Here is a 13,197-nt window from a genome sequence, read left to right on the forward strand (position 1 = left end):
TGTATAATATATAGTTCCTATTTTCATATGCTTGCAGGTGAACTTGTAAGACATGTTCGCTACAGACACACCCATGAAAAACCACATAAATGTCATGAGTGTGATTATGCATCTGTTGAATTGTCAAAACTGAAGAGACATATTAGATGCCATACCGGCGAACGACCTTATCAGGTATATATTTTTATTTTTTCTTAATTTAATTTATCATAGACTACATTTACATGGCACCCTTAATCGGGTTTAATAACATTCATAGTTATGAAACTTGCCAATCACAGTCGTTACATTCTTCCGAGCAACAGCTATGATTGGCCAATTTCATAACTATCGATGTTATTAAACCCAATTAGCGTGCCGTGTAAATGTAGTCATATATGTGAAAAATACGTATATAAAAACTTTATAAATACACTATAGGCTGCGTTCCATTTGTTGCTTTCAATGCTTGTATTATTCTTGTTTAACATTTGATAAACAATAAGGCTGAAATGATTCTAAGAGTTTTGCGAGTTCTAGATGGAACATAGTCTATATATAGGTATATATGTATGAAGAATAAGTTGCATGAACACAGAAAACTGAAAGTCTATCAAGTTTATTCTTCCTAGAATTGCAGTTCTTTTAAATAATATGCATATAATTTATGTATTTTCTTATAGTATTTTTGACTAGTTGTTATGTATTTTCTTATAGTGTTTTTGATTAGTTGTTTAAAATATTATAATTTATTATTTAATGTAAAAAATATGTTTGACTAATAAATATAATATTTAATAATTTTTTTAGTGTCCACATTGTACATATGCAAGTCCGGATACATTTAAACTAAAACGTCATCTTCGCATTCACACTGGAGAAAAACCATATGAATGTGATTTTTGTCAAGCAAGATTTACTCAATCCAATAGTTTGAAAGCGCATAAATTAATACATAATGGTAAGTTTTATATAGAAAAATACATATTGCTTCCAGTAAGATTAATTGAGTAAAGTAATAATGACTTTAGTATAAGGAAATTTAAAATAATGTTATTCATACTTTAATATGGTATAATTTGCATACTTTAAACATAAAGATTTATCTCGCACGGAATACTAGAGATCCGGGTTTAATTTCCAGCTGAAGTAATATTTTTCGCAATAAGTTTTTTTTACAGATTTTAAGATTAAATTTGGGGGAATAATGTTTAGATTGATTGTGTTGAAAAAGTTCGATAGTAACAATTATATTTTGAGATAAATTTATTTAAAGAGTACGTATATTAGTTTACATGTATTAGTTTAACATCTAACTTCGACTGAAAGTTTGCGCTTTTTATATTTAGGTGATATACAGATTAATTTTACTTTAAAAGTTGTAATAAAAATTAAAAAGTACGACATTTGAATTTGTATTCAGAAATTATAGCATTCGCGCATTGTATTAGTACTTTTAAAAATTAGCAAGAAAAACTATACAAATATAATATATATTTTTTATTGTATCTTGTAAGATAATACGGATTCAATCTCCATTCGACGCAGTTCTATTACAAATGTAAATAGAGAAACTTTTTAAAAAATTGACATATGTTTAGATTTTATGTGACTGTCTTCAATGTTTGAAACACATGTAATTTCTCTGCTTTATTCTATGTATTTACTGAGGATGATCCAAATTACGGTGTCAAAACATCTACCATAAGTTATTGTTAATATTTTAATAAATAATTTGTTGTATACTCAGATATCCAGTCTCTTATTGGCTTCTTTTATTATACAGGGTGAGACAAAAGTGCCTCTAAATATCTCGGAAAATATAAGTTTTATAGAAAAGTGTTTCAGACAAAAGTTGATCTTTTTATTGGGTTTATATCAGTTTGAAGTTTCGTCGCCAAGATCAAGGTTAAATCGATTTTTTTTTTATTGGAAACTCCCAGTTTTCATTACATAAGCTTATATCTTATCTCGAGAACTTTTCAAAACACTATGATAAAATATTTTTCCATTAACTAATTTTGCTGTGTTCAGCAGAAAAAACAATTTTGCAACTGTTATAAAATTCTTTAATATTTTTAATTGATTTTGCCCTTAATTTTTTATTGAATCTAAATGTATAAATTAATCATATTAAAGAATTGTATAACAGTTCCAAAATTATTTTTTCTGCTGAATGCAGTCTTTTTGAGTTATAAGGCTTGAAAATTACAGAGTTGCCACAGATCTGGAAAACCGGGGACGAAAGTCAGAGAAATTGAAATTGGTCATGGAATACTGAGAAATGTCAGGAGAAAATGTAAAAAAGTCTGGAATTTTTAAATTTGCTTACAATTTCTTTAAACTGCTCCTATTCTAAATAATTGTTATAATTTTTTAAATATCATATCTGATATTTATAGTTAAATACGTTCAAAACTCGCACACTTTGAACGATTTTAATAAAATAATTAAAAAATTTATATTTTATTCAATATTTTTATTCGGTTGTTCTTTTTCATAACTGCATTCTTTTTTCCAATACTAATTAATTTTTTGTTGGCTTGAATTTATACCCAAAATTTTATTATACTACTAAGCTTTTTTTTATTTTTTTAATAACACAATTATCAATAACACAATTATTAATAACACACTTATTTTTAATAATATAGATTAGCTTTTCTCCAATCCTTGATTCTAAATATGTTAAAATGTACATATTTTGTATTGGAAAATTTTCCATTTTCATTTGGAAAAATCAGGGAATTTTAAAATTCATTTTCTGTGGCAACTCTGTTACAGTACCGTCGGCATTAGCATTATCTGTAGTGTCCAATTGATGATTAAAATTTTTTAAATGTTCAGAATTATGATATTGACATATGTTAAGGAGTTTGGAGGTTGTTCCTATTATTTTCATTTTTAGTGTAAGAATAAAAGTAATTAATGGAAAAATATTTTGTTAGTGTTTTGAAAAGCTCTCGAGACAAGCTACAAGAATAAGCAATGAAAAATGAAAGTTTCTATTAAAAAAATTGATTTAACCTTGACTTAACCTTGGCGACGCCATCCAAGGTTAAACTTATAAGATCAGTAAATAGATAATTTTAAACCCTATAACTTTTGTCTGAAAAACTTTTCTGTAAAATTTATATTTTCCAAGATATTCAAGGATTCCGGTATTTTTGTCTCACTCAGTATGATATATATTATATGTATATTTTGTTTTATATTTGACATTGATTATGTATGAACAGATTATGTATTATTTACATAAATTTTCTCATCGCCACAATATATGTATTACAGTAGGTGATAAACCAGTATTTCAATGTGAGTTATGCCCCGCTACATGTGGCAGAAAAACAGATCTTAGAATTCATGTGCAAAAGTTGCATACTTCAGATAAACCACTAAAATGCAAACGTTGCGGAAAGACATTCCCAGACAGGTACATAAGCAATTTTTTAAATTATATTAAAAAACGTTATTACAATGTTGAAGTAATTAAATATGTTTTAAATACAAAAATTATAATGCGTACTTTAATAAACTGTATCTTTAATATATGTATTATATTTTAGATATAGCTATAAATTGCACAGTAAAACTCACGAAGGAGAAAAGTGTTACAAGTGCGATCTATGTCCATATGCATCTATATCGGCGCGTCATTTGGAAAGTCATATGCTTATTCATACCGATCAGAAACCATATCAATGTGATCACTGCTTTCAATCATTTAGACAAAAACAATTACTCAAACGACATTGTAATCTCTATCATAATCCTAACTACGTTCCTCCAGCGCCACAAGAAAAAACGCATCAATGTCCTGAATGTGAAAGAGCATTCAGGTATGTACACGTAATCAATTTGAAACGATTATCTGAAAGGATTAATGACACGATAAAACTAATTATTAGTACTTTTTAAATATGAAATTTTCTATTACGCAGACATAAAGGTAATCTTATTCGTCATATGGCCGTTCACGATCCAGAATCGTCTCTGCAAGAAAAACAGCAAGCTTTGAAAATTGGTAGACAGAAGAAGATACAAATCATTGATGGTCAACGTGTTGAAGTAATGACAGGTAAGTTTCAAAACTATGACCTTAAATTTTTATAGAAAGTTGTAAAGAAATCGCAATAAGTTTAGAATCTGCATGCATTGTCATTCATAAACGTGAATTCTTTATGTTACTTCATAGCATATAAAATCGTTCATTCTCACAGGGACACTTACGATATGATCTAAAATATAGGTCATTGACTAATATCCATGTGTTATATTGTAACAACAGGTGATTTAGCTTCTAAACTTAAAGGTTATGAAGATGAAGAAGAGGAGGAAGATGAGGATGACATGATGGCGGTTCAAGGTAGTGATGGCCAGCAATACGTTGTGTTAGAAGTGATTCAATTAGCGGATACTCAAGGAACTGATCAGGTATTTGCTCCTTAAGCAAAATATTTTAAAAGATTTATTTATCTCTTTGGAAGCAAATTATTATATAATTATTATATAATTAAATACATCAAGTATAATCTAAAATCATTATACTTCTAATATCATTTATGATGATAATTAGATGGCTGTTGTCGCAAGTGAAGATGGAGAATTAGTAATGCAAGATCCTTTAACTCAAGACAGTAGCATGGTAACAGGAACAGGAGAAGAAATTGATGAAGTAGAAGAAGATATGGAATTGGATGACCTAAAGATAGAACCCTCTACTCCCTCAAAATCATCAGCACAGAATTCACAACATGATCCTAAATTGCAAAAGGAAATGGAAACCTGTTTCGGATTTGATGAGGTGAGTATAGTATTTAATCTTTTTTAACAAAATTATTTTTTAAAATAACATTCATATTATAAGAAAAAGAAAAATAATATGAATTTATTTAGATAACGTCGAATATTAATACGTAATAAATTATTATATTTTTTAGGAAGAAGAAGAAGAAGAAAGTGGTAATGATATAAACATGTTACAAACAATTTCGTAATAACAAATATAAAGCAAGAAGATGTACCTATTCAATAGTCCAATGTTTCACTTCTGTCCCAGTGTTAGTGTAATATTCTTAAAAAAAATAAGGAAAATTAGACAGTAAGAGCCAAAAGCGCACTTGACAATTTTCCTTATTTATATTGTAAATCTATTATAATTAGTTATAAAACAAAAATTATTAAAGTCAAGGAAACTATATATATATATATATATATTGTGTATAATAAAACTGATGCAATGTATTATCATCTAAAAATACTTTGCATAGCTCTAATAGAGAGCTGCAGTGTGATTTACATGCATGGTACAAGAACTTTTTTTGCCGTTACTAGGTACACATAATAATTTATAAAAATATCGTAGTTTTGGTCTATAGTAAAATATCAAGCAAATGTACAATTATGGATACTGTAAAATATGATTTACGTTATTATCAATAAGAAAACTTCTTAATAATGACATTAATAAAGTTAGATAAAATTATATATGTTAACTGTAAGGAAATATATTAATATCTTGGCATAATATTTTTAAACAAATTTATTTATAACTTTAATGTAGAAGCCATTATGTCTTTTATTAGATATGTGTAACTAACACAATTTTTGAAGAGTTAAAATTAGTTCATAAAGCTAAAACTAATAAGAATAACATTAAAACGGAGGTTATAATGTAAATAAATGTTTATTATTTCCTATCTATATATATATCTTGATTTAGAGAGCATTTTTAAGTTTCAATATAAACAGGAAGTATCAGGAGAAAAGCAATTAATTTATATCTCAAAAGTGTGTATATTATATTGTTTATCATAGTCACATTTTTTCTTGATGAAATATCAGGAAGTAATAGAGAGGTGCGAATTGTAAGCTATATGTTGGTTTCATAATAGTACTAAAAATTTTGTTAAAAGAGAGGACAATGTAACGTATTTTTTATTTTTTGATCAAAATTCTTTTGTTTTGCAATTAATTCGAAATTCGAAAATAGTTTATGTATAATATTTTTTACTAACTTCTATGTGTAGTAATACGCATAGAATGATAATATTATTTTTATAGTATATTAGATACTTATATAATTATTGAAACTTATAATTATATTACAATTTAACTTAAAACGTTTTATAATAGCACTGTTCGTGTTTTCTAAGTTAGTACTATTATAAAATTGTCGAAAGTTATTTCACACCTTGTACTAAGCAACTTTTCATATATACTAAATACATATAAATGTTTAATCACAATCTCGCACGTAGTGTTTCCCGTTTCATTTCCGGCATTCGAAACAAAACAAAGCATACATTGTAAACGATTTTATGTGTATTTACTTAATAAATGTCTTGAATACTTCTGTCATTTTAGAATAAGTCGTATGGGTCATAGGGCACGAAATTGTTGAATTAATGAGGCATTAAAATTTTTTTATATAAGAAACAAATCATATGCTCATGCCTTTTTATTACAAACTTGAAAAGTAATATTTCTTTAATGAAATCTATTATATTGCTATACTAAAACGGCATGACATATGTATCTTCATGAATACATCGGAATAAAGAAAAGTGTATAATTAATGCTCGTACAATGTTGCTCATAAAATAAGTTATTCCGCTTATATAGGCGAAATAATTATTGTAAAAAATATGTACAATTTTTTTTATATATACAAATTGTACAATTGTAACTTAGTGATCAATTATTGTATGCACTTAAAATTCTGCACTTTCTTACATTATTCCAAAGAAAAAACAAACGGTGTAATATTCTCTCGATAATAAACATTACCTTCGACAATATATTCATTGCCGCCATTCGACATACTTGTTCATATTTACTCGTTCGTACTTACATTTTTTATTTTTTTTTCTATTTCTTAAGTTTATTTAGATTTTATGAAATAGACATTTTACATGTCATTTATGCAAAAGTTCGAACATATTTATTGAGCTTTTAAATTTGTAATTTAATCTTTTTTTTCTTGTAGATATTTTTTTATTCAGTTTTGTCAATAAATGTGTTTACCGATGTATATTTGCATCTTCATTAGAAACAGCAAGAACCAAACAAGGTGAATGAAAGTACAACGTGCGGTTAAAATACGCAGATAATAGTATAAAAATTTTATTAATTAGCTTATTAAAATGACATCTTCACATCAATTAAACGTTTTAATAATTTTCTTTGGTTTACAACACATTAAATTACAAACATTGAAAAGTGATTTATCTTGAGATCGAGAACAATTACATATCTAATCAAATTTTTGATTGTGTCAAATAAACATTCAAAAGAAAAAGAAATGTTACGTTTCAACCAAACAACACATAATAATAATACGTATGCAAATGGATCATGTCAAACAATAAATTTATAAAATAAGGAAGACGTAAACAAAAAATTAATAAAAAATAAAACTTTATTAAATTAAAATAAACTCTATTAAATTATTATGTTAATATTCAATATTGATGACGCAACCTATCCATCAAAACGTGAATTAAGGCCATTATTCAGTATGTAAAAAATTTTTAAAAATTGCTCAACATGTTTAAAAATGACTCAGCATCAAGAGAATTTGGACATTCTTTCAATCAAATTCATAATCAAAATTGTATTTCGTAATTACCAAATGTTTCTAAACATTGAGCTCCAATCGCATTACTATTTATATAGTATATATTCCGCAATATTCTATTGTTCTTCCTACTAGTTTGATCTACGTAATAGTCGCACATCATAATCTTGAAATAAAATTTTGTATACATTATTCTTTGAATTTTGTGGGAGAATGTCGTTTTTGTTTGTATTATTAATTTGTTAAGTATGTGTTCCTGAACCAACCCGGGAAAAAATGTTTTATATACATATAATTATAAATAAAATTGGCATATTTTATATAAGTATAATTTTATATATATATATATATATAATATGCCCATTATATAACATTTTTTCTCGGGAACATTTTAGACACATGTTAATTATACTAGAAACAAATTTAGCAAGGTAACAATTTTTTAACTAGATATTAATTGTAAACGTAATGCTTTTGTAATGATATTTCGGATGTGACAATAAAAAAGCTTTAAAATTGTCTGAAGGATTCTTATAACAGTGCCTTTTTTTATGTGAAAGAATATTCAATCTAAAATTTAGAATGAAAAATTCTCTGAATGTGACAAATTTATGCACACTTTAATTACACAAAACTATTATAATATTTATCGTAGTAAATTTGTAATCACATTTAAATAAGACTCTAAGTATATAATTAGTATTAATTCCACGATTTTTCGACATAATATGTGATTATTCTTCATTATCCAAAAGTTTGTTATTTTGTAAAGTTTAAATTAAAGTTTTAGAAAAAGTAGCGCATAGATCCTTTATTTTGGACCTATTAACAATACCTCTCTCTTATAGGAATACCAATAATACTAAACGCTTATTGTACTACAGACAACTAATTCGAAATGGCGGTTGAAATAGTCAATACGAAGATTGTCGGCATTTCGGCTTAGATAAAACGAATGTGCTACTTTGATATATCTGTTTTCACCAATGCCGATTAACCCTAATCGGGATTAACTGTCAACCATAATTGGTCAATTTTACTAAACAGTAAATGCGATTAGTCAGTTAACTAGCGTTAGTAAAACCGGCCCTTAAGAGTTTCAGTTTAGATTACTATTTTATTGAACACATATTCCAAAGTGTGCAATTTTCTTATATGAAGCTTGATCCTTCTTCTTTAAAACAAGTCAAAATAAATGTCAATAGTATTACTTAAATAATCCTAAGTAAGTTTTAAAAAATTGTTTAAAAGTTATGATTTTTTTCATAGATAGTGCCGTGATTAGAAAGTTTTGCAATATAATGTATCAAATTTTTAACTGAAAAACGTGTTTTAAAGCGTCAAATAAGTAGCTGATTCAATTTTTTATTGTGTCGCTCAGATCAGATGAATAATATAGTAGATGCCGCAAATGTAGGTGACTTGGGACATCTTGTACTTTTGTTAAATTCAATTGTGATATCCGTTCATGAGTCTCTAAAGGAAGTTTAAGTTTTAAATGTTAATTATTCTAGTTTACAAAAAATATTTTTTTTATAATTTTAAACCAGATAAGTTGTTTTCTTATTAAATATAGATTTTTGGCCGTAATTTAAATTTCACTAGCACGTCAGATTTCTGAAATAATAGAGATTTATTTATAAGCAGTTTTTTGCACTATTTAACATTTTTTTTTGTAAAAAAGATTATTCTGTTTAGAAGTCAAAACGCCGATCTGTTCATTACGGAGCTACGGAGAAAAGTGTCGCGAATATGTTTACTTTTCTTTAGCGCTATAGAATATAACTGTATGAATACAGCGTATTAACGCTATGAACGGGTCGGCATTTCGATTGTGGCGTTATAAAGTCACTCATCTGTAGGAGATCTAACATACATAGTTCACATAACAACGAACAAATAATTTTTGTAATTTCAAACACAACTTAATGATATAATTGTGTACAATTGTCTAATTAATTTTGTATATATTTTACTTATAATTAGAAATCTGATGTACTGAAACTTTTGACTTGCGATATCATGTTTTCAGCATTGAAAAATCTATAAAAACATCTAATCAGGTTTAATGCTTGCTGTAAATTAGTGTTACTTTGAGAAGCTACTAGAAAAGTTCCACGATTTTCATAGAAAAACATTGCATGATAATTCATGAATAATAAGTTAAAATCTAAATAAAAGAGCAAAATAGCATTGTCTGTCAAAACGTATCATGACTTATATTATATAATAATATTCATATGTGAATATACAAATAATAGTTATTAATTTGTAGATTGTGCGCCAATTTGGAACACAATCATAAACTAAAATAATAATCTTACAATTAAATAAATGAAATTAATTGCTTATTAATTTAACAATAATGCTCATTGGCATTCTAAACATCTATAAATAACTTGCGAATATAATATCTTGAACGGGATATGAATCCGGTACTCTTGAATTCTGTACGAGCGACTGATTCTTTCGATCAATGAAACATGTGTAGATGAATAATCAAATCCATCTGTTAAGATGATATTTTTGTAAACTAAACTGCTATATGAATAAATCAAATAAATAAAGAAAAGCCAGATAATGTCAAGGCTAGATCTTATAATTATGGCCATATTCATAGTCCTTGTATTCGGTAAAAAATTATAAAATTTTCATTTCTAAAGTATTTTTTCCTGCGAAAGAAGGGATAAATTAGAGGAAATATTATCAAATAAAATTTATCCGGAGTAATTAAATTTTAACCGCGCGCGCGCTACTTTAGGAATTGTTCTAGCAGCTGAATTTCCTTTAACTTATCCCGTTTACTTTGCAGTGAAGATAATCTCCCTTTATCCTTTTCAAAAGCTAAAGGAAAAATATCTAACAATTATAGAGACTTTGAGATTCAAATATAGAGACTTTGAATACACTAAATATTTCCAATCATGTAACGTTAATTTAAGGTTTAATTTAGCAAAAACGAGCGACCCTCCACCACTCCCGCCGATTTTATCGGCGGTCCTCTTTTCTTTGTAAGTATATTCACCTTTAAAAAAAACGAGCTACTAATAAATTTAGTAGCCCGTTTTTGCAAGTGAATATATTTTTAATATATTTTTTTATTTTTATGTCTAATTATTTTATTATATTTTAATTTTAATCATATTGCAATATGAATAATGAAATACAATACAATAATTAACAATTATATTACACTTTTTTAATATTATCTTTTATTGTAATATTTTATACACACAATTCAATACTACAATAATAATTATTATTTATAATACAATATTCAATTATACACGCTGTTCAAAATATAATAAAAATTTGATATAATAGGAGCGTAATTAACAGATTTTAATAATGCAGGATTATACGAAAACGTCGAAGATACGATAACACAAATTTTTTTAAATCAACGTTTAGTGAAATATTGATAAACGCGGAAGAAATACTAACAACTATTAGATCATATTTACTATTAATTACTAACTTGCGAATATAAAATTTATTAATATTACATTAAAAAGTCATTAATATACTTATGACAGCATTTTCATCGCGTTCAAGATAACTTATCCCAATAATGTAAACGAATCAAGGTCCCTCCGCCTTGTGGTACGCTAATTAGCATTCGGTATCAAAAAGAGCAATTTTCATAATAGAGAACAAACTTTCTACGTCAAATTCACAATGTATATTCGTAGAGAAAAATTAAGCATTTCGTCAAACACCAATGGTTTTGTTAAGGAAGGGTATAAACCCCGAATCTTCCAGATCTTTTGCTATAGTAATAAAATAAAAATTTTGATAGTATGTCAATTGCAATTACCATTTTTATCACTTCTTTAATATAATATTAAAATTCGCGAGAAAATATGTTCTACCATCCATCATTAAAAATCACCACTTAATAAAAATAAATAGAATAGAATACTTTTCTTACGAAATAGTAGTTACGAAGGAATATATTTAATAATAATAAAATACATACGTTAATTGTAAATTTTATATGTATGAGTACAAAAGTTTCTCGGGTACCAACTGTTCGAGATAAGTCGAATCCGATAATAACGGGATTTTAAAGAACATTTATAAAAATTTAAAAAATTTATTATTTAAAATTTAACAATTCTTTATTTTTCAAAAATTACAATTATCAATATCCTACTAATACGAAGGTATCCATCCGGCTTATCTTGAATTTTTTGTACCCACACATTTTTTAATTCAACTCATATAATCACGATACATTATTAAAAGACCATAAAGAATTTTGAGAAAAATTATGTAAATTGACAAAAATTAATAGTCGTTAAATATAATTTCATAATATCTGCATGTATTTTATCATAGAAAAATTAATTTATATACATATAAATTAATAATTAAAAATATTCTGCAATGGTGGGATGTCCAATATCTAAAAATGATTTTAAAATAATAATAAAGTTAGAAAATTAAATATAGACATTCATAACCATATTTTTATTAAAGCAATAATAAAAAAATTAGCAAATTATTTATATAAAATTTAAATTTGTTTACTTGATAATTTGAATTTAAACAAATAATAATTATATATTCATATCAATCATATAATTCCTATTGTCATTAAAACAATACTATTACTAACATTATTATTACTAATGAGAAAACATTTAATAAAATAAAGAAAGTGAAAAAATTGTATGCTAAAATATACCATTGAATTAATTTTGCAACTTGACTTTAAAATATATAGCAATTGTCATTGACTCATCATTACAATTAATATTATCAGTAACTGCAGATGAGAAAATCCGGGATTAATTCCAATCCTGTACAAGAATCTCCGAAGAGACATCAAACTAGACTTCGCGAATGGATTTTACGTAAAGCGACGAGGAATAATTCTCCATAATGAAAATAATTACGACTTTCCATCATTACAAATCACGTAATCACTGGCATCTGACGCGAAAGACAACAATATGAGACCTTTGCTTATAATAAATTGTTTTAGTTTAAATACACTTGTAATATTGTTCTATAATGTTAAAAATGTAAAAAGTGTCAAAAAGCAAGCAAGGAGCTAATATTTAACCGTTGTCTCAATCAAAACTCCAATCTTTATGACTTATTTAATAAATTTATATACTAAATATGAAGAAAAATTAATGATTATTCTAAACATCAAATTAATAAGAAGTTACTTACTAAAATTATTAATGACTTTTTGATATACATGATAAAATTTAAATTAGAAAAAAGATTTAAAATTAAATATTTATCAAAGTTATTAAATCAATAAACAATTTTTGTTATTACATGTTTCGTCGATTTCATATAATTTACATCAATTACGATTACGCAACAATTCAGTTTACTACGACAAGATAAATGCTATTTGTATTAAATAGATATTTAATACGGATATATATATTCCAGTAAATGTATAATTAATTAGTAACCCGTGAAAAAATGTTTTATATATAATTATATATAATTATATAAAATTATAAAAAGTTATATATAATTATATAAAAAGTTGAAATTATTTTATACAATTATATATAATTATATACTCTGATAGCAAAATGTTAGCAATTTGAAGCCAAATTGGCAACAAATTTGATCAGATTTTGCCTACAAAATTGTATATCCTTTTTATA

General features: G+C 25.9%; 1 protein-coding gene across 2 annotated transcripts in view; it reads left to right on the top strand.

Annotated features, from left to right (window-relative positions):
* Positions 1-5,169, top strand: part of LOC108746320 (transcriptional repressor CTCFL-like) — a 9,395-nt gene extending 4,226 nt beyond the window's left edge. Inside the window, exons 6-13 of one of the 2 annotated variants that reach the window (XM_018483025.1) lie at positions 38-174; positions 790-940; positions 3,271-3,412; positions 3,546-3,818; positions 3,921-4,057; positions 4,268-4,413; positions 4,556-4,783; positions 4,920-5,169. In XM_018483025.1, coding sequence (XP_018338527.1) covers positions 38-174; positions 790-940; positions 3,271-3,412; positions 3,546-3,818; positions 3,921-4,057; positions 4,268-4,413; positions 4,556-4,783; positions 4,920-4,976 — 1,271 coding nt within the window. In that variant the 3' untranslated portion in view covers positions 4,977-5,169. The remainder of the gene's footprint in view (positions 1-37; positions 175-789; positions 941-3,270; positions 3,413-3,545; positions 3,819-3,920; positions 4,058-4,267; positions 4,414-4,555; positions 4,784-4,919) is intronic. The other variant, XM_018483026.1, reaches the window with a different exon arrangement.
* The last annotated feature ends 8,028 nt before the right edge of the window (positions 5,170-13,197 follow it).

The sequence above is a fragment of the Trachymyrmex septentrionalis genome, unplaced genomic scaffold, assembly GCF_001594115.1.
Source record: "Trachymyrmex septentrionalis isolate Tsep2-gDNA-1 unplaced genomic scaffold, Tsep1.0 scaffold167, whole genome shotgun sequence".
NCBI lineage: Eukaryota > Metazoa > Arthropoda > Insecta > Hymenoptera > Formicidae > Trachymyrmex > Trachymyrmex septentrionalis.